The sequence below is a fragment of the Daktulosphaira vitifoliae genome, unplaced genomic scaffold, assembly GCF_025091365.1.
Source record: "Daktulosphaira vitifoliae isolate Bord-2020 unplaced genomic scaffold, ASM2509136v1 Scaffold_5, whole genome shotgun sequence".
In the NCBI taxonomy this organism is placed as follows: Eukaryota; Metazoa; Arthropoda; class Insecta; order Hemiptera; family Phylloxeridae; genus Daktulosphaira; species Daktulosphaira vitifoliae.
Window position 1 is genome coordinate 33,287,843 of NW_026099576.1, and position 23,085 is coordinate 33,310,927.

A 23,085-nucleotide genomic window follows, 5' to 3' on the forward strand; every position below is an offset into this window, starting at 1 on the left:
TATTAAAAGTAATAATTTTTAAATTGCTTTTTTTCGTCCTTTAAAGTGAAATTTTGTAAAAAAAAATAAAAATGAATTTATTGCCATAACTTTTAGCTTAACTTACAAGTTTAAAATTGACATCATTAAATAGGAAAAAATGAAATTGTAAAGATTAACCCTTAAGCAGGCGCGTACTTATTTTTAACGTTCATAGTCGCGTGGGGGTCTATTAGACCCCATTTCTAAAAAAGTATAAAGTATGTATAAAAAAGTTCATTTTTTTTAACTCAAAGACATTATTTGTTACCATATGATATATAAATATGGATAAAAATTAAATAATCATTAAATTACAAAATTATGTGCATTACTAAAAATTATATTACGAAAAAAAAACTTAATTTTCAAAATTTCATTAAAAAATTTTGGTTTGTAAAAAGAATTATTTTAACTACGAAATCTTATTTTTAAGACGGTAAATAAAAGCTATTACTATTACAAAATGTATTTTTATTAATTTTTTTTGTATTTCTTTGAGCTCAAACACGGCTTATATTTACTAGTTTTATGTGTATTTACATTTACATAATCATTTTTCTGAATTGAATTTTTTTATTATTAATATTACAATACAATTTAATTATTATAATACGAGTAGGGTCAGGAGGGGTAAATGTGAATAGTGGTAATTGTAAATGAGGCACCGATAATCAATGTGTCCACATTGCGACGGGATGTATTTATTACATGTTTTGTTCGTATTTGTTCCGTATCATCAAGTAGTGGAAATTCTCAATAGATTATTTATTTTTAAAACTTAATTGCACAGTTGGTGGCAGATCCACATAATCCCAATTCCACAATATTATATCGATTATAACATTGCATTTACGATAAAACGATATTTTGAAAAAAGTACAAGTCCAAAAAAAAATTATAACGTTACAAGTCGCGTGGGGGTCAATATGACTCATTTCAACTTTGATGGATATTTTAAGTCATACATTTTTTTTTCGAAGGTATTTATTTATGAAAATCTATTCAATATTACTATAAAAACCATCTTCTAAATTTATATCTATGTACACCTTTTATGCAATATAATATATCCGTTTTTATTTATACTAGACCCCCACGCGACTGTTTAAGGGTTAATATACAATCAGGAAATTTTATAATAACTATTTATAGTAAATTTATCAGAAAAGCTCAATATTTTTTTGCATGTTTATCGTAATAGATTACTTAAATAGAAATAATAGTAATCATTTCCTAGTAACTTTTGGTGTTTAAAAGGATTTTACAGTTAAAATATAAACTGAATTAATTTTGATGAATTACTTTAATTAAAAAAACTAATAAAAAAATAGTTGTTAAAAAGATCTAAAAATCTATCATTAATTCAGGAGAAACTAACAATAATTTTTTTTTAGAAATTATTTATATAGCAACATGTTACCAAAAAATTTGGAATATTATAGTCTAGTAGTAGCACACACAAATAGAGTAAAAAAATTATAAAATTACTAAGTAAAATGATTTAATTTTGTAGTTGAAACCTATTATATCAATCTTAATTCGTCAATAAATATTTTGAAAACATTATAAATGAATGATTTTTTAAAAATTTTTTTAACTTTTTGAATTTTAATTGTCTGTATGGAGTATATGGGATAAGTAACTGTTTAATTGATAAATTAGAATTTTTTTTTAATTTTTGAGGGTAATATGTTCAACTAGATACGAATAGTAATCATATGATGTATCGTTGAAAAAAGTAGGTCAAGTTAGAGCAAAGAAAATAAATGATAGTCACAAAAAAATATTTTCTCAGCTTTGCATCGAAGCTAAAATATAGTAAAATAATTTTAATATGAATAAAAAATTTCTTCTCGCGAGTGGCGATTACAGTGATGGGATCCTTGATCTTTATTGAAGTTATTGAATCTAAATGAAATAAAAATCAAAGCAGTTGAAAATTTATTCTAACTTAAAAAGAATTAAGAAAAAAATTCAAAAAATTCAAAAAATTCCTTGCCATGCACGGATTGAAGCCTAGTACACCAAGTGCGTAAGACACAAGTTTTACTGACTAGGCAAACCTCACGTCTCTTCCGTCGATTGAAAAAAATGGCAATTTAATTAAGCTAGTTCGAATTTCAAATTTATTTTTTTTTTACTTGAAAAAATCAAAAAAAAATTAAATAAGTTTAACTTTCTGTGGTATATCAATTTGATTTATATAATATTTATGAAAATCAGTATACTCCCTTGTCAGTTATTTTAAAATAAAATAAAATACAAAACCCAGAATTTTAACACAAAAATAGCATATTTTTAAATACGATAGTCGTTTTCACTATGAAAACAAATCCAGAGGTTTTTTTTTTTTTTTAGCTTCGATGAGAAGCTGAGAAGGTATTGGTTTTACTATGATGTGTTTTTTTTTGTGTCTGTTACCACTTTTTCTCATCTCTCAACGAAAATATTTCTTTCAACGATATGTCATAAGATCACAATTCATATCTAGTCGAAGACATGACCCTCAAAAATTGAAAAAATTTCCCTCGTTCCCCGTAAATGGGGGAAACCTCCAAAAAAATTACAAATTTAAAAATCGCTAATTTTCGAAATTTTTTCAATTTTTTTTACTAAAAACTGCCATAACTTTTTCAAAAATATACATATCAATATAATTTTTTTTTATAGATGCTTGATGTCTTTACCTATCATTTAGTATATTTTTTTTTGTAAATTTGACTATCTGCCCACAGGGGGGGATTTAAAATGACAACTTTTTTACAAAAAATTAACTTTTGAAAATGTTCCGGAAGGTCTGACACTTTTATATATATCTTAAATTAAAGCTAATGTAATATACTTTAATTTGAAAAAAAAAATTTCACCTCTGAACTTGTCTTCATGGTGAAAATGGCTACCAAATGCTGTTTTTGTGTGAAAAATCTCGATTTTATTTTTTACATTTTCAACTTTAAAGTGCTATAACTTTTTAAAAAATGTATGGATCATTACAATTTTTTCATGAAAAGTAGTATTCATATACATCTTTCATTGGACATACTTTTTTTTAAATCAGATCATTTCCTTATATATGGGGGGCTTAAAATATAAAAAATGCATATATAAAGTAGAACTTTTTCAACTTAACTTTTGAAAGTGTTCCGGAAGGTCTGACACTTTTATATATATATTAAATTAAAGCTAATGTAATATACTTTATTATGGTAAAAAAAAAATTCGGACTTTATTTTGTCTTCACGTTGAAAATGGCTACCAATTGCTAGTTTTGTGTGAAAATTCTCGATTTTATTTTTTACATTTTTAACTTTATAATGCTATAACTTATTGAAAAGTGTATGGATCATCACAATTTTTTTTGAGAAATAATATTTTTTAATAATCCCCTTTTCCTTCGACATACTTTATCTTAATCAGGATATTAATAAGCATCTAGCAGATCATGTAGCTTTAGGAATAATCCACCAATTTTTTAAAATGAAACAGTATCTAAAGATTTGCATCGAAGCGTTTTTTTTTTGATAGTGATTTCAATCACTGTCAGATATCATTATACTTGATCCAATTATGCCATGTCACCATCGTGCCGCGACTTTCCTGTGCTGGATTTTTTTAAATCAAATTCGTTAAAGAATTAAATGTAATCTATCGGAGTTACAATAAATATTTGTGGTGGTGGAGGAGGCGTAGGTGATGTTTCAGTATTCATTTAAGTGTTTTCCTCAACATCGGATTAGCGAATGGGTTATCCTTTTTATTTTCTTAATGTTGGGTGAAAGTCCTAGGGAAGATTGACGTTTACTGGTTTTGATGACACAACCGAGTTCTGTGTTGACATTTGTGGTGTTTAATTTGGATAACTTAATAGGAGAAACAGGTTTATGAGAGCTGTTCTGTTGACGAATAATACTATTGTTGTGTGTATTATTATTATTTTGCTGATTAGGTAGCATTGTGGCTAACTTATCTACGGTCCAAAGGTGCCTGTGGACGGTTGATTAATGATAGCGATTATATCTACTGATAGTTAGTTTTCTTAATTAAAAAATTTTCCTTTTCCTCTCTTAGCATAAGTAGTTGACAATTGAGTTGAAACTGATCACGCAGCATAGATGAAAATTAGATTTCTTAAATTGCACGTGTAAACTATTTCAAAAACCGTTAAGATTTAAGAAATCTGTTTATACTTTGACCAACTTTTTTTGATGATACATTAAATGATCTTAATTAATCATTAAATGATCAACTATTATATAGTTATAGATATAACCTTTAGAAATTAAAATAAAATCAACTTAATCAAATAAAAAGATACTTAACCAGCTCTCCCAATAAAGACAATTAAAATCATTAATTTCTTATGTTTTTAAAGTATTTATTATCGAATTAAGTTTTATATGATAATAGGTTTCAACTACAAAATTATGTCATTTTATTTTGTAATTTATTATTATTTTAACTCTATTTGTGTATGTTACTACCAGTCTACAATTTTCCAATTTTTTTTTTGATAGCATGTTGCTATATAAATCATTTCTAAAAAAAAATTATATTTAGTTCACTTGAATTTAACAAAGAAATTTCGACATTTTTCATACTTTTCTTGATAAAAATAGCCATAAATTTTTGAAAAATTATTAGGATCAAAAATAATTTTATATTATTAATATCTTAGATATCTTTCTTTCATTTGGTGTATTTTTTTTTTGAAAACCTTATCCTTAACCTGACTATAAGGGAAATTTTAAAATACGCCTTTTTTTTTGTAAATATAACTTATTAAACTTAATTTTTGAAAATGTTTTAAATTGTTAAAATTATTTCTTTATTTTTATCAATGTAAAACAAATATAAGAGAAAAGTTTGAGGTCCTAGTTGTAAAGGTTATGATAGTTACATTATACAATTGAAAAATGCAGAACTAAATTAATTTTAATGATTTAATTAAACTATAAAACCAAGTAAAATGTTGTTAAAAAAATCTACACAATTGAGCGTATAATTGTAAAAATCAATTATTTAAAAATGATTTATACAGTAATTTGGTATCCAAAAATTTAGAAGTTTATAGAATGATTATGAAATTTTTTCAATTTTTGAGGGCAATGTCTTTGACTATATACGATTTGTGATCTTTTGATGTATCGTTAAAAAAATCATTTCATGAGAGCTGAGAAATTGTGGTAACAGACACAAAAATAAAAAATCGAAAAGGTAAAATTAATACCTTCTTGATTTTTCACCGAAGCTAAAACAAGTCTCTATACTGGTTTATATATCTCACGTTTACTCGATACAATCGTAATTTTTCAATTTTTTTATAATTTTAAATATAATAAAAGTTACAAAAAATAAAATTCATAGTATCTAATACAAGTATCTACGATTAAGCTTATTATAAAAAAATTTACTATGGATTGTCATAAAGTCTTTTGCTTCTTCCTCGTCTTAATCCCAACTAATTGGGGTCAACCACCCTTATCCCAAACTTCCACTTGACACGATCTTCCACATCCTCTACGCTCACATCAGATGTCCTCATATCGCATTCAATAACATCTCTCCATCTCTTTTTTTGTCTTCCTAACATTTTTCTTCTTCCTTCAACATTAATTTCTACAACTGTTCTTACGGCTACCGATTTTTCTCTTCTCATAACATGACAAAACCATCTAAGTCTATTTTCTCCTATCTTATCCACGATTGACGCTACACCTATACTCCATCTTGTATGCTCATTTCTTATCTTATTTTCTCTAGTCACTCCACTCATCCATCTAAGCATTCTCATTTCTGCTCTACTTTCTTATCAACTACCCAACTCTCTGAACCAAACATCATAGCTGGTCTCACTACAGTCTTGTAAAATTTACCTTTCAGCCTCATTGGAATTATTTTATCGTATAAGACACTAGACGCTTCTCTCCACTTCAATCACCCGCACTTAATACTGAGTCTTACATCCTCGTCAATACCACAGCTCTTTTGCACAACTGATCCTCAATACTTAAAACTTTCCACCTTTTCAATCACGTCTTCGCCTATTGTCACTGGTCTCCATATTTCACCTATCTCGTGTTCTCTTTTATCAAACTCGTACTCTATATACTCTGTCTTAGTCCTACTTATTCTTAAACCCTTTTTTTCAAGACCTGATCTCCACACCTCTAGTCTTTGATTAATTTCCTCCCTATTTTCTCCTATTAACACTATATCGTCAGCAAACAACATGCACCACAATATGCAACCCAACCACAACATTCTCCTTTTATTTCTCTAGTAATTTCATCCATCACTATAGAAAATAAGTAAGGGCTTAAAAGAGAACCCTGATGCACTCCTACCCTTACCCGAAAACCTTTAGTTTCTCCTCCCACACGTTTTACCCTAGTACAAGAGTTATTGTGTATATCCTTTATTATATTAATGTACCTTTTCAGGACTCCTTTTCTCATTAATGCCCACTTTAGAACCTCACTTAATACTCTATCATACGCTTTTTCCAAATCTATAAATACCATTCAAAGCTTTTTCTTTTTTTCCCTAAACTTTTCTATTAGTTGCCTCACACAAAATAATGGCTTCATTGTTGACTTACCAGGCATAAATCCAAATTGTTTTTAGGCACAGATGTCTCATTTCTTATTCTCTTATATACAGTAGAACTCCAATTATCCGAATTAATGGGGACCGGGACCCATTCACTGACTAATCAAAATAAACAATGACAGGTGACTGCAATGCGCCGGAACTGGAGTGGGAACTCTTACCACGTGTTGTGCCTACACTGACGCCGCGGACTTTGGACAAATTTTTTTCTGATTTTTTCTGAAAGTGATTCGGATAATCGGCGATTCGGATGATCGGAGTTCGGATAATTGGAGTTCTACTGTAATACCATCTGGTACCTATTCCCAAAATTAATGCAATTTTATTTGTATTATTTTCATTAATCAGTCATATATATTTATAAAAATTAATGTTATTATAATGGTATAAGTATATTATAGCTTAAATAAACTATGCTATCTAAACTTTCAGTGTTAAAAATAAAATTAAAATAAATATAAATATAATTTATTTTATACAAAGTAATTCTTGTATGATTAGCGATTTAATTAATCTAAAAATAACAATAATATTGATTATTTTTTTTTTTTATTTTATTAAATATAATCCATTCAATCAAAGTTCAAGTATTTTTTTTGTTCGTCTCTTATGTCTTACAACTGTTAACTTTATTTTGTCAAATGGCAACATACGTGATTAATAATCTTATTTATTTTTTCGATAAAAGTTATTATCGACCAGTAATTCAAAAGTTAACAATTTTAAGTAATGACTGTAATTGAAGCGCGGGTTCTGTCATTTTTATCACTAGACATATCTCGGTTTCACTTCTACTCTAGGTAGCCTAGAGTAGGAATATTAATAACTTCATAAATATTGGTACAAAAGTAGTAATCCATAGGATATTTTCTTAATTTTATCATTATCAAAAATATACAACACTAGATATCCTATATGTACTATGAAAGCGTATTAGCAAAAATGATGAATGAATTAATCTTTTATGTAATTGTGACTTTTCCAGCGTCAACACTGTTTTGGACTTTTGTATTACATTTTAACTTCGATGCGAATCTGATAAGCTGATAATTTTACTATTATGTCTTTCTTTTTTATATCTGTTGCCACTTTTCCTCAGCTCTCACTAGATCGATATTTCTCTACGATACGCTAAAGATCATAAATAACATCTAGTTGAAGACATTACCCTAAAAAATTGAAAAATCCATAAATCTCCGTAAATGAGTAAAATCCCAAAAAAAATTACAATTTTTAACATCTATAAATTTTGATATTTTTTAAATTTTGTTTTTTTAAAATTGCCATATTTTTTTTTTAATGAGCAAATTTAAAAGATTTTTTATTTAAAAACCTTACGTATTTTCCTTTTATTTGATATATATATATATATTTATTTATATTAGGTTTTTCTATATACAAATAGCTGGCGTAGTTAAAAAACATGATATTTTGTGTGTCATTTATTTTTTTGATTTGTATGTTTTCAAAAGTTTTGAAAAATATTAGGGTTTTTCTCTACTAAAAAATTAAATAAAAATTGTATTTTGGATATTTCTTTTTTTTCAATTTTATACCGTTATTAATTTTTAAATAATGTTCAACTAGGTGATTTTTAGCTTCGATGACAAGCTAAGAAGTTATTGGTTTTACTATGATGTGTTTTTTTTTGTGTCTGTTACCACTTTTTCTCATCTCTCAACGAAAATATTTCTTTCAACGATATGTCATAAGATCACAATTCATATCTAGTCGAAGACATGACCCTCAAAAATTGAAAAAATTCTCTCGTTCCCCATAAATGGAGGAAATCTCCAAAAAAAATATATAGTCATTAAATATTATTTAAAAATAAACCAGATCATCAGATAACAAATAAAAAACAAAATTAATTGAATAAAATATGCACACTGTGCAAAAAAAGACTTTGTTTTACATTGTTGTGAAAAATTGAAATTATTACACGTTATTTTAGTAATTTGAGAAACTTAAAAGTTAAAACTTCTGAAAGTAAATAATTGCCCAATTTAATTAAATTTATTTAATGTTTAATCCTAGTTTTTATATTTTAAAGCGTTAATGTCAAGTCATGAACATTTTAATGCTCAGTTATTTTTTAATGATTTTATAAGCTATAATATAAAATATATTTAATATTGATTTCATTAAATGTATTTTTTGTAAAGATTTTTACTTAGCATATTAACATTCTTTTTATATTTGCATGACTTCCTAAAGTGTCAAAAATAAGTATTATTAATATCAATAATTTATAAATTATTGTCAAAGAATTTACAAAAATACGTTATAAATTAAGAATAACAAGATCATTTATCAATAATTTAATGTACACTATTTTTAAATAATATACTACTTATATTAAATTTTAATGTTATTGAGAAACTAAGAAAATAATTCGAAAATATATTTTTTTATTGTGTTACAAAAAGAGGGATTCAATTAGTTCAAAACTTGCGTGTATTTTTATAGATATTATTTAAGTATTTATCAAAGGTTATTACAAAAATTAAAATTAATATAGGTAAGATAACGCGAGTGCTCTAAATGGGACATGTATTCAAACAACACCACTATCTTGAAACGTTTTAATGCGATTATGCATAATATAAGACTTCTTAAATACAAAGATTTAGAAATTTACTCAAAAAAAAAAATTCGTCAAAGATAAATGATAATACATACGTAACTAACAAAAATCCAAACAAATTACAAAAAAAATATTATTTTAAGAAAAATTAAGTGATAGAATCGCTCTTTATAGATTAATCCATTTATTATATCTCGCTCATTACTTTAGTAAAAACATTCGGGTCTAATGAAATTTTAATAGAACACACGTTCTTCAAGTGTGGATGTTTGGTAGCTTAATTGATAGCATTTAAAGTAGTAACTGGTAAGTATTCGACGAATGGAACCGCACCCGCGCACCATTGCCTTCAACGATGCTAAGTTTTTGACGTCCGAAGATCATGCCGGATACTGCATCGCCGACACCATCGAAGGTGTCGCGATATTATGCAATGATTATTATTAACTGTGTTCGTCTTTTCAGTTTGTTTGTTTTTAAATAACCTACTGTTGCTTATTAATAAACGGCCCACAAGTCTCTGCCTTCAAAACCAGTGTTGACTACATTATTGTGACGTAAGTCGTGTCAAATATTACAATTTCGTATAGAAATTCTGAATTTTTAAAATAAATGAAAAATTATTGTAAATTGGTTCGTTGAATAAATGATGGTAACTCGGGGAAAAGCAACATTCATCTCATCGATTCGAAGATAAAAAAAAAAAGTATTATTTTAAAATAAATGGAGTGGCTAGCGTTAAAAACATTACACTGTATATAAGTTCTAAATGGATATTTAATAGATTTTTGATTATTCAAAATGTACCTTTTAAGTATTTCGGGATTTTGTACTTTTTGAATTTTTACTTAATAAAATTAATTCATAACGAATTAATTCATAAATTTCATAACGAATTTCAGAGAATAAATAACCAAATCCATTATTAATATACTTAACATCACCCGCAACCCCTGTCGGGTGTTCTAGTTTACCTTTAATACACAAATACAACTTACAAATGTAACTTTGACTAGGAATTAAAAGCTCTCCTAGTTTTAAATTGAAATTCTAATCTCATCATTATTAGATAGCGCAGATGTGGAAGATGGTAAATACGAGTGACATTTGTTAATCGTGACTCAAGAAGGTATGTATTACTGAATGAGTTAATACATACTAATGAATATATAAAATAACGAAAGAAATACATGTTAATACCAGTGGTGGCTCGTGGTTTAAACTGCGGGACAATCGCACCCTCTTCTATTTTTTTTTTTTTATAGCTTTTACAGCCCGTTGAAGGCCTTCGCTGCTTCCACTATTTCCAGCCATCTCTCTCTATTTTCACTCTCTTCTAGCTCCGTTCATGGTACAATCTTCGCCATATCTGATATTAATGTGTCCATCCATCTTTGCCTGGGTCTTCTATCGTTGATTTCACCTACCAAAACTTGTTTACAAATACCATTATCTCTCCGTAAGTGTCCTGCCTATTCAAGTCGTTTGCTTCTGATAAATGCTTTTATGTTTGGTTTTTGAAATAGCTGGTAAGTCTCCTCGTTTGTTCTAACTTGGTATTCACCATTTTCAGATATAAGACCATAAATTCGACGGAGTACTTACCTTTCGAAAATTAACAATTTCTCTTCGTCACTTTTTGTCACCAACTACGTTTCGCAACTATATGCTAGGATTGGACGTAGATAACTTAAGTATAGGCTTTTAGATAGGAGTTTAGATTTAACTAGTTTTATTAATGCAAAATATCCTTTGTTGGCTGCTGAGATTCTTAATATTATATCATTATAATTTCTAAGGATTCTAAGGTTCTCCATCGATTGTCTCTGTTGATACTATCATACGCTTGGCTAAAGTCAACAAAACATATGTACATTTCTTTTCCAAATTCATAATATTTTTCTAATATTTGTCTTATTGTAAATATGTGGTAGATTTTCTTTTCTTGAATCCAATTTGGTATTTTCCTATTATGTCTTTGGAGTAATTTTCCAGTCTGTGTCATATTGCAGAAGACAGAATTTTATAACAAGTGTTTAGTAGCGCTACCCCTCTTGTAGATTTTTGTATCCATTGGGTCTCCTTTCTTATAGATTAGGCAAATCATTGCCGTTCTCCAATCTTAAGGGATTTATCCATTTTTCCAGATTTTTTTAATTAATATGCAAATTTTTGAAAATATTTCTAGAGTCGATATTTTAATTTGTTCAGCATTTATATTGTCTTCACCAGGCAACTTGTTATTCTTTAGTATTTTTATAATTTGTTTTATTTCTTCCCTATCCGGTTCAGTGATCTCTGGTTGTACTGTATGGTGAAGCGGGTGATCTTCCTCTATAATATCGTTTTGGATTATATTTAGGAGATCCTTAAAGTGAGTTCGAAATGTGTTTACAATATTCGCTTTATCCGTAATTAGGTGGCCACTTACATCTCTCAGCATTGAGAGTTAAAATTAATTAAAAGAAAAAAATTAATTGTAAATTCGTAATCCTACATTTTTAAAAAATATTTTTTATTAAAAATGCAAATTTTTAAATAGTAAAATAGTTATATATTTGTGGAATATTAAAGTTGTTTGTCTTAGTCTATGCGGGTACGCATACACACACGAGTAGTGTTTGGATGATCCATAGCGTCGTTCGAGCTATATGCAGAAACGTATATCATAAACGAGGCGTTGCAATTGTGTGCGTGCTGGTACGGTTCAACTGCGATCTTATGTACTGGTTTTGGATAACCAGCAGCGTCGTCCATACGGTAAAATATTAGTATATTACTATATTGGGTAATTTATTTTTAGAATTAACTGATCGTCGTTTTCGGTTTCTACAATAGTATAATCTCTATTATTATTATTATTATCTTTTTGATTTTCTACTGCGACTTTTAAAATAATAATATGTGTCTTTTATTTTATTATATTTAATTTGACAATTTTTTTTATATCTATGACCAGCGGTGTTATATTTAAAGAAGTTGCATTCCCACCACAAGCACCCACGATACGCCATTGGTTAATACCGAAAAATGTATAAAGCATTACTTAGAACTAGTAATAAGTCCACTAAAAATTTTAGTGAGTACGAAAACGTATGATAAATAATATGAAAGCTATGATGCGAAAACCGAAGAAAATGGTAAAATAATATCAAAAGCATTAAATGAAGAAGAATAATTACACCGAAATACTGTGATAATTCACAGTTCATGGTTCAAATGTTATAATTTGTATACACTCGTATGTTTCTATAAAATTACGTGGTAATAAGATAAAATTAGATGATGCATTTATTGAATTTGGCATTCAAAATTCAGTTTTATACATAATCGATTCAACGTTTCCATTAACAAGCGGTTGTTCAGCTTTATTCCCTAAAGACCTAATATATTTGTTGCGTACGAGGCAGCTAGACCGTAGGACGGCTAGTTGTGCACCGCACTAGAATGCCGTTTTACTTTAAGTCTGTTTAATAAAACGTTAATATTGATGCGGGAGTGGGTCACCTAGGAGATGACGGCTAACTATAAATCCAATAAGTAAACGAGAGTAGACAATAATTAAATAACAAATAATCTCATATATTAGAAATTCCTCAGAGAGTATCTTAAATTTAAGGGGTAACGGGGGGGCCCTTAAATACTAGAGGCCGGCGAAGCGGCATAAAACATAGTTAATCTCAATTAGAACAAACAATAATTAACATTAAAAATAATATAAAACTCAGCTGTATAGATGACGCTGTTGATGATGGTGAGTGGACTGTATAAGATCTTGTGGTAATGATGTCGAACATCTGAGTATGACGAGTCAGAGTGTAAATCCAGGTACGTAATGGCAGATGAGAACAGAATACGGCAATGATAATGTTTAGTGATGGTCAGGGCCCAATCACTAGTGGCGTGCAAGGGCACGTAAACTTTGAGCACAAGGGTGCAATAAACAAATAATAAAAAACTATGGCGTACAACGGCCGAACAATTTACTATTCAAGCGAGGGCGCTTGCAACAGAAAAAAGAGTGACACAAAAAACAATTGACAGACTGACTTATGACAATGTACTGTCCATGGATGAAAAACGACACGGAGGTCATCGATTTGCTGTGATGGGTGGGCAAGGGGGTGAGTAAATCAAGATGCTGGTGATCAGCTGTCCCACCAAATAATATAATCAATGATCTTTATAACAACTGGTCAACTAGATCCTTATAAAGGCGTTCTGTACCATACAATATTATACACAGACTGATAACAAAATTATAAAAATATATTAATACTTACATCAGTTCATTTGAACAAGAAAAAGTCGAATTTAAAAAGAAGGGGTAATAAATATAAAATTATTATTGTTCGCTAATGGAGAATGACTTACATTTACTATACAAAAAAAACGCTTACAATACTTTTGAATTTTAGGATAATCCGAATCAATTAGTCAACAAGTTAAAAATATTAAATGGGTGTACTAAACTCAATCACGTAAATTTGACAGGACTATTGGGCGACTTAAAACTGGATTTTTAAACATTCGATTCCAAGACCAACTGGTTGTTAAATAATCATTTTATGTTGACTCATTTTTAGAATGTCGAGGTGAAGATATAGAAAGAATATTAAAATATATATATATATATTGTGGAGTTACACAAGTATAATATTAAAAAAAATTAGAATGTCGACGAAAAAGTGAAACATCATTAAACAAAGATCTAAATGAAAAACAACTTAAAATTTAAGGAACCCAGCACAGGGGGGTCGCGGCACAGTGGTGACGTGGCATAGTTGGATCAAGTATAATGATATCTCACAGTGATTAAAATCACTATAAAAAAAAAACGCTTCGATGCAAATCTTTAGATAGTGTTTAATTTTAAAAAATTGGTGGATTATTCCAAAAGCTTCATAAACTGCTAGTTCCTTATTAATATCCTGATTAAGATAAAGTATGTCGAATGAAAAAGGGATTATTAAAAAATAGTATTTCCCATAAAACAATTATATTGATCAATACACTTTTCAATAAGTTATAGCATTATAAAGTTAAAAATGTAAATTATAAAATCGAGAATTTTCACACAAAAATAGCATTCGATACACATTTTCACCATGAAGACAAAATAAAGTCCGAAATTTTTTTTTTACATAATTAAGTAGATTACATTAGCTTTAATTTAAGATATATATAAAAGTGCCAGACATTCCGGAACACTTTCAAAATTTAAGTTGAAAAAGTCAATTTTTTGTGAAAAAGTTGTCATTTTGAATCCCCCCTGTAGGCAGGTAAAAAGTCAGATTTATAAAAAAAATATACCAAATGATAGGTAAAGACATCATGCATCTACAAAAAAAAGAATTATATTGATCCATACAACTTTCAAAAAGTTATAGCATTATAAAGTTAAAAATATAAAAAAAATCGTATTTTTTTTATTAAGTTTAATGTCTGAATTCNTGAGAATTTTCACACAATAATAGCATTTGGTAGCCATTTTCACCTTGAAGATAAAATAAAGTCCGACATTTTTTTTTACCATTATAAAGTATATTACATTAGCTTTAATTTAAGATATATATAAAAGTGTCAGACTTTCCGGAACACTTTCAAAATTTAAGTTGAAAAAGTCAATTTTTTGTGAAAAAGTTGTCATTTTGAATCCCCCCTGTAGGCAGGTAAAAAGTCAGATTTATAAAAAAAATATACCAAATGATAGGTAATGACATCATGCATCTATAAAAAAAAGAGTTATATTGATATGTTCATTTTTAAAAAAGTTACGGCAATTTTTAGTAAAAAAAAATTGAAAAAATTTCGAAAAATAGCCATTTTTAAATTTGTAATTTTTTTGGAGGTTTCCCTCATTTACGGGGAACGAGGGAAATTTTTTCAATTTTTAAGGGTAATGTCTTCGACTTGATATGATTTGTGATCTTTTGACGTATCATTGAAAGAAATCGGTTCGGTGAGAGCTGAGAAAAAGTGGTAACAGACACAAAAAAAAAAAAACACATCTTAGTAAAACCAATACCATTGAAGCTAAAAACTATTTTGAATAGAAAAAAATGTTACAAAATCAATTATTTTATAATTTTATTCTGAACTCAGTCTACAAAGTATTTGCGATGATTCAACTAAATCAATTAACACCTTATGTCGAAGAAAACCTAGGAAAATATCAGTGTGGATTACGAACTGGGAGATAAATGATTGAACAGCTGTTAGTAATAGGCCAGTTAATAGAAAAAAAGTACGAGTACCGCCAAAACATTTGGCAACTATTTGTTGATTTTAAAAAGGCCTATGACAGTGTACATGGAGAAAGCCTTTATAATATAATGGAGGATTTCGGAATCCCAAATAAACTTGTAGCTTTGACGAAAATGTGCATGAAAGACACACTGTACAGATAAGAGTTGAACAAACAATGTCTGAAGCTTTTGAAGTTAGTACAGGATTAAAACAAGAAGATTCGCTCTCACCTACCTTATTCAATTTAGCCTCGGAGAAAGCCATAAGGGAGTTGCAAATGGAAACTACGAGGATAGCGATAGGCCAACAGTTAATACAAGTACTTGGTTTTGCCGACTATTTAAATATCTTAGAAAACTCCGTAGAAGATACGGAAAAAGCAGTTCAAGTGCTCGAACGAGCAGCCAGTAAATTAGGTTTAAAAATTAATATGGAAAAAACAAAGAAAATGGAACTACTAGGCGAGGAAGACAACACTTCTACGGGATCCCTAGCTTTCAAAAATGTTAATGAATTTCTGAGTAAAAACAATGACTGGGCTAGGGAAATAGGTGTAAGGATAATAAAAGCAGAAATAGCAACTTTTGCTCCAAATAAATAAGTTATTAAAGTCAAAAGTATTTTCCAAAAAAACTAATGTGAGGCTGTACACAGCAATAATAAGACCCACATTCACATATAGGTGCGAGGTTAGAACTACCACAAACAATACGGAAAGAAAACTGAGAACTTTTAAGAAAAAAATTGGAAGATAATACGTAGACCAGTATATGATAATGAAAAAGGAACATGGAGGAGACAGTATAACAAAAAGTTGCAGGAAGATTATAACATTTATACAAAATGAAAAGGAAATACGTAAGGTGTTTATATTAAAAAAATTATTTTGGTTCGTTCATTTTTAAAAAAGTTATAGAAGTTTTAAGTACCAAAATAACAGTGATTTTTTTACACGAAAATTACATTGTTTGTTCAATTTTGACAGCCATTGACACATAGATAATATGTTGTCGGGACAAATTTTTTTTTTATCTTATAGTACATAATGTAGCTTTAATTTAATATATTTTTTAAAGACCTCATAAAAATAACCTCTTAAAAAAAGTATGTCGAATGAAAGGGCTATATATAATATATTTGAAAAACAAAAATTTCTGTTGATGCATATATTTTTCAAAAAGTTATAGCAATTTTAAGTTGAAAATTTTAACACAAAAATAGCATTTCTTTAACTATGGCAACCGTTTGCACGTAGAAGTTAAGTCATCGGGACAAATTTTTTTTTCAATTTATAGTGCATAATATAAGCTTTAATTTGACATATGTTTAAAGGACGCAGTATTTTCGGAATATTTTCAAAAGTTAAGTTGAAAAAGTTCTACTGTCTATACATGCTTCTTTTTTAATAATAAATTGAACACTTATGAAGGTAAAATAATAGGATATAAAATTACACATTATAAAACTATAGTTAATCTATATAACAACTTTTTTCAATTTGTTAATGAAATGTCATCGTACTTTATTGAATTGGACAAATACAAAGAATCGCTTAATACAGTGAATAAAACACGAGATACATATTCTTTATACTTTAAAAGTAACAGTAATAACATTTTTAATCTCCAATCAGCTTTGATAAATAAGTTAAAATTTATCTAAGCAATATTTAAGTAATAGATTTTTAAATTAAAACCAGATATTGCTAGGTAGGTGTCAAAAATGTACAAAATCGTAATATATAATTTTTTTTTACTAAAATAGTTTATAAATTTATATAAAACCTTGTAACGTAATAAATTATCATGAATATGAGGTCACAGGTAACTGTATTCAAACAGTCCACGTCGTACATCTGTAGGTTCAGTGTTAAATATACACATATGATTATAATCAATTTAATAATTATTAAATTTATACATGTTTCCTACTACCTGTGATCCTTATCCTAAATACCATAATAATGGTCACACTGTCAAGTACCTTCTCCCGTGGGATCAAGTTGGCATAAAATAATCTTTGTCATGTTCAAAAATCATCAGCTCTCATCATCATCACTGTTCTTCATCATCGTCTCATAAAATTTTTGACGTGTCTTTACAAATTCACAATGGAGGAGTAAGTTTTGAATTTTGCTTGGTCATGATTATGGCAACACCTTACTATTATCTGGACTTGGAAAACCATCTACAATATGTAATATGGTGTATTTGATCTTTTTGTATTTCCGCACAGTGTGCATAGCTAAATACATGGTTTTCTTTTTTGGTTAAATATTTGCCATATTTGCATTTTGTTATTTTATTAATTAATGACTATATATTAACTAATGAAATTTTACTATAATTTTATATTATAAGTAATGTCAATCCGTCTATTGTATTTTCTTTCATTCTTCTTTATCATTAGCAGTCAGTTACTCGGATGATGTCAGGGTGGACATTATGAACATCTCAATGAGTCCTCTACATTTATGTAGAGGATACTCATTGACGTTGGTGACATGTCCATTATACCCTGGCGCATGCGTTAGATCTATCATGCTCATGTTTCTTGTACTTTGTTCTTTTATTTCATTTTGTGATTTTGAAATTTGAAATTTAATATACTCCAACAAGTAATTTTGCTTCAATTAATATAGTTCTATACCTGGTGATTTGTTTTTATCAGGAACACTAAATTAAAAAACAAATGGAACATTAGGTTCAGACTTTATTAGTAATGAATCATTACACTTTGTAAAAAACACAGGCTATTTGAATGCTTGACTGTCTGTAGACAGCTTGTATGTACTATTGTGATAAATCATTATTCATTGTCCTCCCTTTTAATTATAAACATACTGTAAATTTTCTCTTATATATACTTGGCCATAACGTAATTACTATTAATTTATTCAATATTTTACTGTAGTGTTTTTGTTCTCTATATTTTCCCTTTTATTTGTAATCTGTGTATTTAATTAATTAATTTGTTTTTATGTAAAATTCTCTTTTTAAATACTTTTGTTATGTTATGAGTTTATGTTATGATAAAAAAAAATTGTCTGTAATATTTAATAAAATTTAATAATTGTACTAAATCATAGTGCATTTATAACCTTTCCCCTTAGTATAAGGTACTAAAATCCCTGGTGTTACAGCTTTGCCTCAGCCCAGGGTGGATCCTCTTCGGGGTCCTTGTAAAGTTAAACTATATCAGTTTAGCTTACAGCCTATACGTTTTTCTGGGATTTTGTATATGTTTTTAAATTACAATCATTATATTGATTAATTTTAATCATACATAAATATAAATTATATTAAATAATTAAATTTATTAGTTATACTTTTTTTTGTGATACTGAAAACATTTTTTTATGAATTATATAATATAACTGCTGACATGGTACTATGTTTCCCTTATCCACAAATTCCGTTATCGACCTATATGAAAGTGAATCGAGTTTTGAATCATAAGTGCCCAGTTTCATAGAGAAGGTTTGTTTCTACGACGTCTGGGGTAGGTGGGTTCTAATCCTCTCTTCTACAACTGCGAATACGCGTCTCTCTAGAGTTCTCGATTAAAACACATATATGGAATCTGCGTAAGTGTATAGTTCGTTCTTGGCTACAATTCTATATCAAATCTACACAGTTTTTATATTCCATTCCTAATCGCTGCGCAAAATTAACGAAAAAGAGTCAAGTCATTTTGCTGTGTGTTCGGAAGTATGTCCAGCTATAAAAATATCGGATTATTACAGAATAAAAACTTTTTAATTATTGAACTCAAGGACGTGTTAGATGCCAAAGTAGTGGAATATAACGATGATTTTACATTTGATTTTATTTCGGACTTATTAGGTTGTACATAAGAAACGCCTCTAATGTTTTCAAGTAATTTGCATCGAAGATCAACGAAGTCTAATAACTAGCTAAATGTAAGTAGTGGTATGGATGGCGAGTTTTTCCATATTGTCAACAACGGGAGAGTTAATAGCATCATATTCATGAAAGCAATAAATTTCAATTAGCATATCTATGATATCGGGATGTTGGTTCCTAAACTGGGTTACCAACGTATTCATGTCTTCAATCCGAACTACTATTTTAGTCGGATCAGCGTGCTAGTTATTAACAGTGTCATGTATATCAGATATGGATTTAAAAAAAAAAAAACACGTCATAGTAAAATTAATATCTTCTCAGCTTCTCATCGAAACTAAAAATTCAAGATTGAAAATTTCCAATTACATATTGTGACTTATGGTCTATTGATGTTATTTTATAATAAAATTTGTCTGTTATTCTAAAATTAGATAATAAATATTTTTTCAAAGAATGATACTTTCCATGAATCAATAAGACTATGAAAATTCGTTTTATTTAAGCAACACTTAAACAATATGTATATAAAAAAATGTATGTCGGTTAAAAGTGATATGTATAGTGTTTATAAAAATCATCATATATATTCATACTATTTAAAAAAAAGTTAAATTGATTCGAGGATAAAATTATGAAATATAAAATCAAATATTTCACCACAATAATAGCGTGTGTTTAAAATAAAAACTTTTGTATGAAAAGCTAACCTTATCAACTTAACTCTTAAAAAAAAAATGTTTCAGCAACTTGTTTTCTATATATCATTGTCCCTAAAAGTAAAACGAAAAATATTATTTTGTTGAAAAAAGTCAGCATTTTTCATGTTATAACTTTATATTTAATTTTTTTTTTTAATTATTTACGTCTAATTTAAGTCTTACGGCGTAAAGTAAAGTTTTAATAGTAAAACGGTAGTTTGGTAGATTTATTTATTTATGCAAATGTATTTGCAAAATTAATATTATAATTTCAATTATAGTATAGTATTATAATTTTTTGTATGTATCACTAGAAAAGTCTCTATTCCTTCTAATCGAATGATGTCAATCAATATTGCAGAAAAAGCCAAATAATTATTAATTAGAAAATATATCTCAAAAATTGCCATCTTTTAAATGACTAATTTTGAACTTTTTATTGTAAAGCTTTAATAGAGAATTGATACTTTAGTGTATTTATTTATTTATACAAATGTGTTTGCTAAATTAATATTAGTTATGCCATATTCTAAATTTATTGACATAAATACGAATGCTTGAAATCATATATACAAAAAGTGTAATTTTCTAAGCATATAGCTTATTTATGAATTATCTTATTACAATGAGTGTACATAAAATATTTTATATTTTTGTTCTTTGGTTTAATATTTCTACAGCTATAGAATATATAGAGTTAAATTGTAATTTCTCCAGGTATATTTTACCAATATGTAAGTTTACCATACTTATATCACCAATAGACCAGTACTTAATGAGAAATTTGAAATCGCCCACGACGTTTCTAAAACTTGATTTTTTCATAGACTGATAATTGCCAAAAATCAACAAGATTATGTGAATTTGTTTCATTTTAACAACATTAGAACAAATATATATATAAAAATTATGTCGGATAAAAGAAATATGTATAAAGTGTTTATAAAAATCATCATATGTATTCATACTATTTAAAAAAAAGTTAAATTGATTCTAAGATGAAATTATGAAATATAAAAACCAAAAATTACACCACAATAATAGTATGTTTTTAAAATAAAAATCTTTGTATGAAAGCAAACCTTATCAACTTAACTATTGAAAAACATTTTTCCTGGCCACTTCTTCTATATGTAATTGTCCCCTGAAATAAAACGAAATATATTATTTTGTTGTAAAAAATCAGCATTTATGTGTTATAATTTTATATTTAATTTTCTTTTTAAATTATTTACGGTGTAAAATAAAGTTTTAATAGAAAAATGTTAGTTTGGTGGATTTATTTATGTATACAAATGTATTTGCAAAATTAATTTTATTTATGCCATATTCTAAATTCAAATTCTAAATATATTGACATAAATACGAATGCTTACAATCATATATACTTAAAGTGTAATTTTCTAAGCATATAATTGGTTTTATGAATTTTCTTATTAAAATGATTGAATATAAAATATTTTACATTTTTGTTCTTTGGTTTAATGTTTCTATAGCTTTAGAATATATAGAGTTAAATTGTAATTTCTCCAGGTATATTTTGAATTATTTTAAACATAATGAAAAATACTTGCTAAAATTAGAAGAGGAAAAATCAAATATTTTGATTAGTGATTTACAAATATATGGACGAGCAATACAATCTCATGGTGAAATTGTAATTGCAATGTTAGAAGCTTTAAGATCAGAAGATTGGAGGGATTATCCATCATCTCTTATGAATGTAAATTTATACTTGAATAACGTTTCAGGATCTGTAGAAATGAGTTTTAAAAATAAAAATGGTAAATTTGATGATTCGAATAGAATATTAAATTTACTAGAAGGATTTTTAATGATACATAAAGCTATAGTAAAACGCTTGGAATGTTTTATCCTCAGCACATGTTCTGGTACATCTTTTGAGGAAGTATTTACGAATTGCCCGGATTTCAATAAGAAAAAAGATTATAGAATTAAATTTCTCCCTGATATTGTAGAAAAACTAAAAAACAGGTTTTCTATTACTGACTTGCAACTCAAAGATTACAGATTAAAATTAAAACACAGTGAAGTATTTAGAATATTGAAATTAGCAATGAAAAATGATTCTCGATGGGATTTCCATCCCAAAAAATTGTTATACTACGATTTAATGATGGGGCAGCAAATATTTGGTGAACGAAATCTCTTGTCTAGTGCACAATATAGAAAAATACCAGAAGTAAAAGATTGTCACGTCGTTAATGTTATAGACTATTTTAAATTTGCACAACTTACATATAAGTGTCCCGATGATTCTTATGTAACACTTTTTGACGTGTTTCGTTACATGAAATACAATTTTAATGCAAAACAATTACAAGGATATCAAGAGCTAGTGCTAGCTTCAACTATTCGGCCAATTTTATTAGTTGTCCGTATGTATATTTCATTTTTAAAAACATTTGATGATTTTTGCAAATCTTCGTGGTATGATAAAAGTAAAAATAATCTAGATCAAATCCGTATTAGCCTCACAGAAATTGGTACAGCAATAATTAAACAAATTAAATATTTCAATAAACAATTTATAATTCAAAAACTACCGAAAACTTATTTAAATAATATTTGTAATGATATTCGTAATATTATTGGTAAAGATATATCTCAGTCTTATCGTACATTGGACTGCATAATGTTATCTACGAAGACCTTTTTTTATAATAATAAACTAAATAATTATTGTGGTATAATAATGGATTATAAAACTACTCATTTTAATAATATTGTTCAACTCTATAACATGTTTTCCCAACGTGTTAGTGAAATGTCAACATACCTAATCGAACTGGACAAATACAAAGAGTCTCTTCATGTAGTGAATAAAACACGAAACATATCTTCCTTTTATTTTTCAAGGAGCAGTTATGAAATTTTCAAACCCTATTTAACTATGATAAGTAAGTTAAAATTTTTTTAAATATTATTTGGATAATAGCTTTTAAAGTTAAAACCAGATATTTCTAGGTAGTTATGATTAAAATTACATTGCCAAAAATACAAAAATTGTTATATATTTTTATTTTTAACT

General features: G+C 27.7%; 1 protein-coding gene across 4 annotated transcripts in view; it reads left to right on the forward strand.

The window, feature by feature from the left end:
- The window catches only part of LOC126907900 (uncharacterized), a 48,821-nt gene that overhangs the window by 2,656 nt on the left and 23,080 nt on the right, over positions 1-23,085 (forward strand). The window contains exons 1-2 of one of the 4 annotated variants that reach the window (XM_050689557.1): positions 20,630-20,750; positions 21,567-22,028. In XM_050689557.1, coding sequence (XP_050545514.1) covers positions 20,641-20,750; positions 21,567-22,028 — 572 coding nt within the window. In that variant the 5' untranslated portion in view covers positions 20,630-20,640. Of the gene's footprint in view, positions 1-20,629; positions 20,768-21,566; positions 22,955-23,085 lie in introns of those variants that run through there. The other 3 variants (XM_050689556.1, XM_050689558.1, XM_050689560.1) reach the window with 3 other exon arrangements.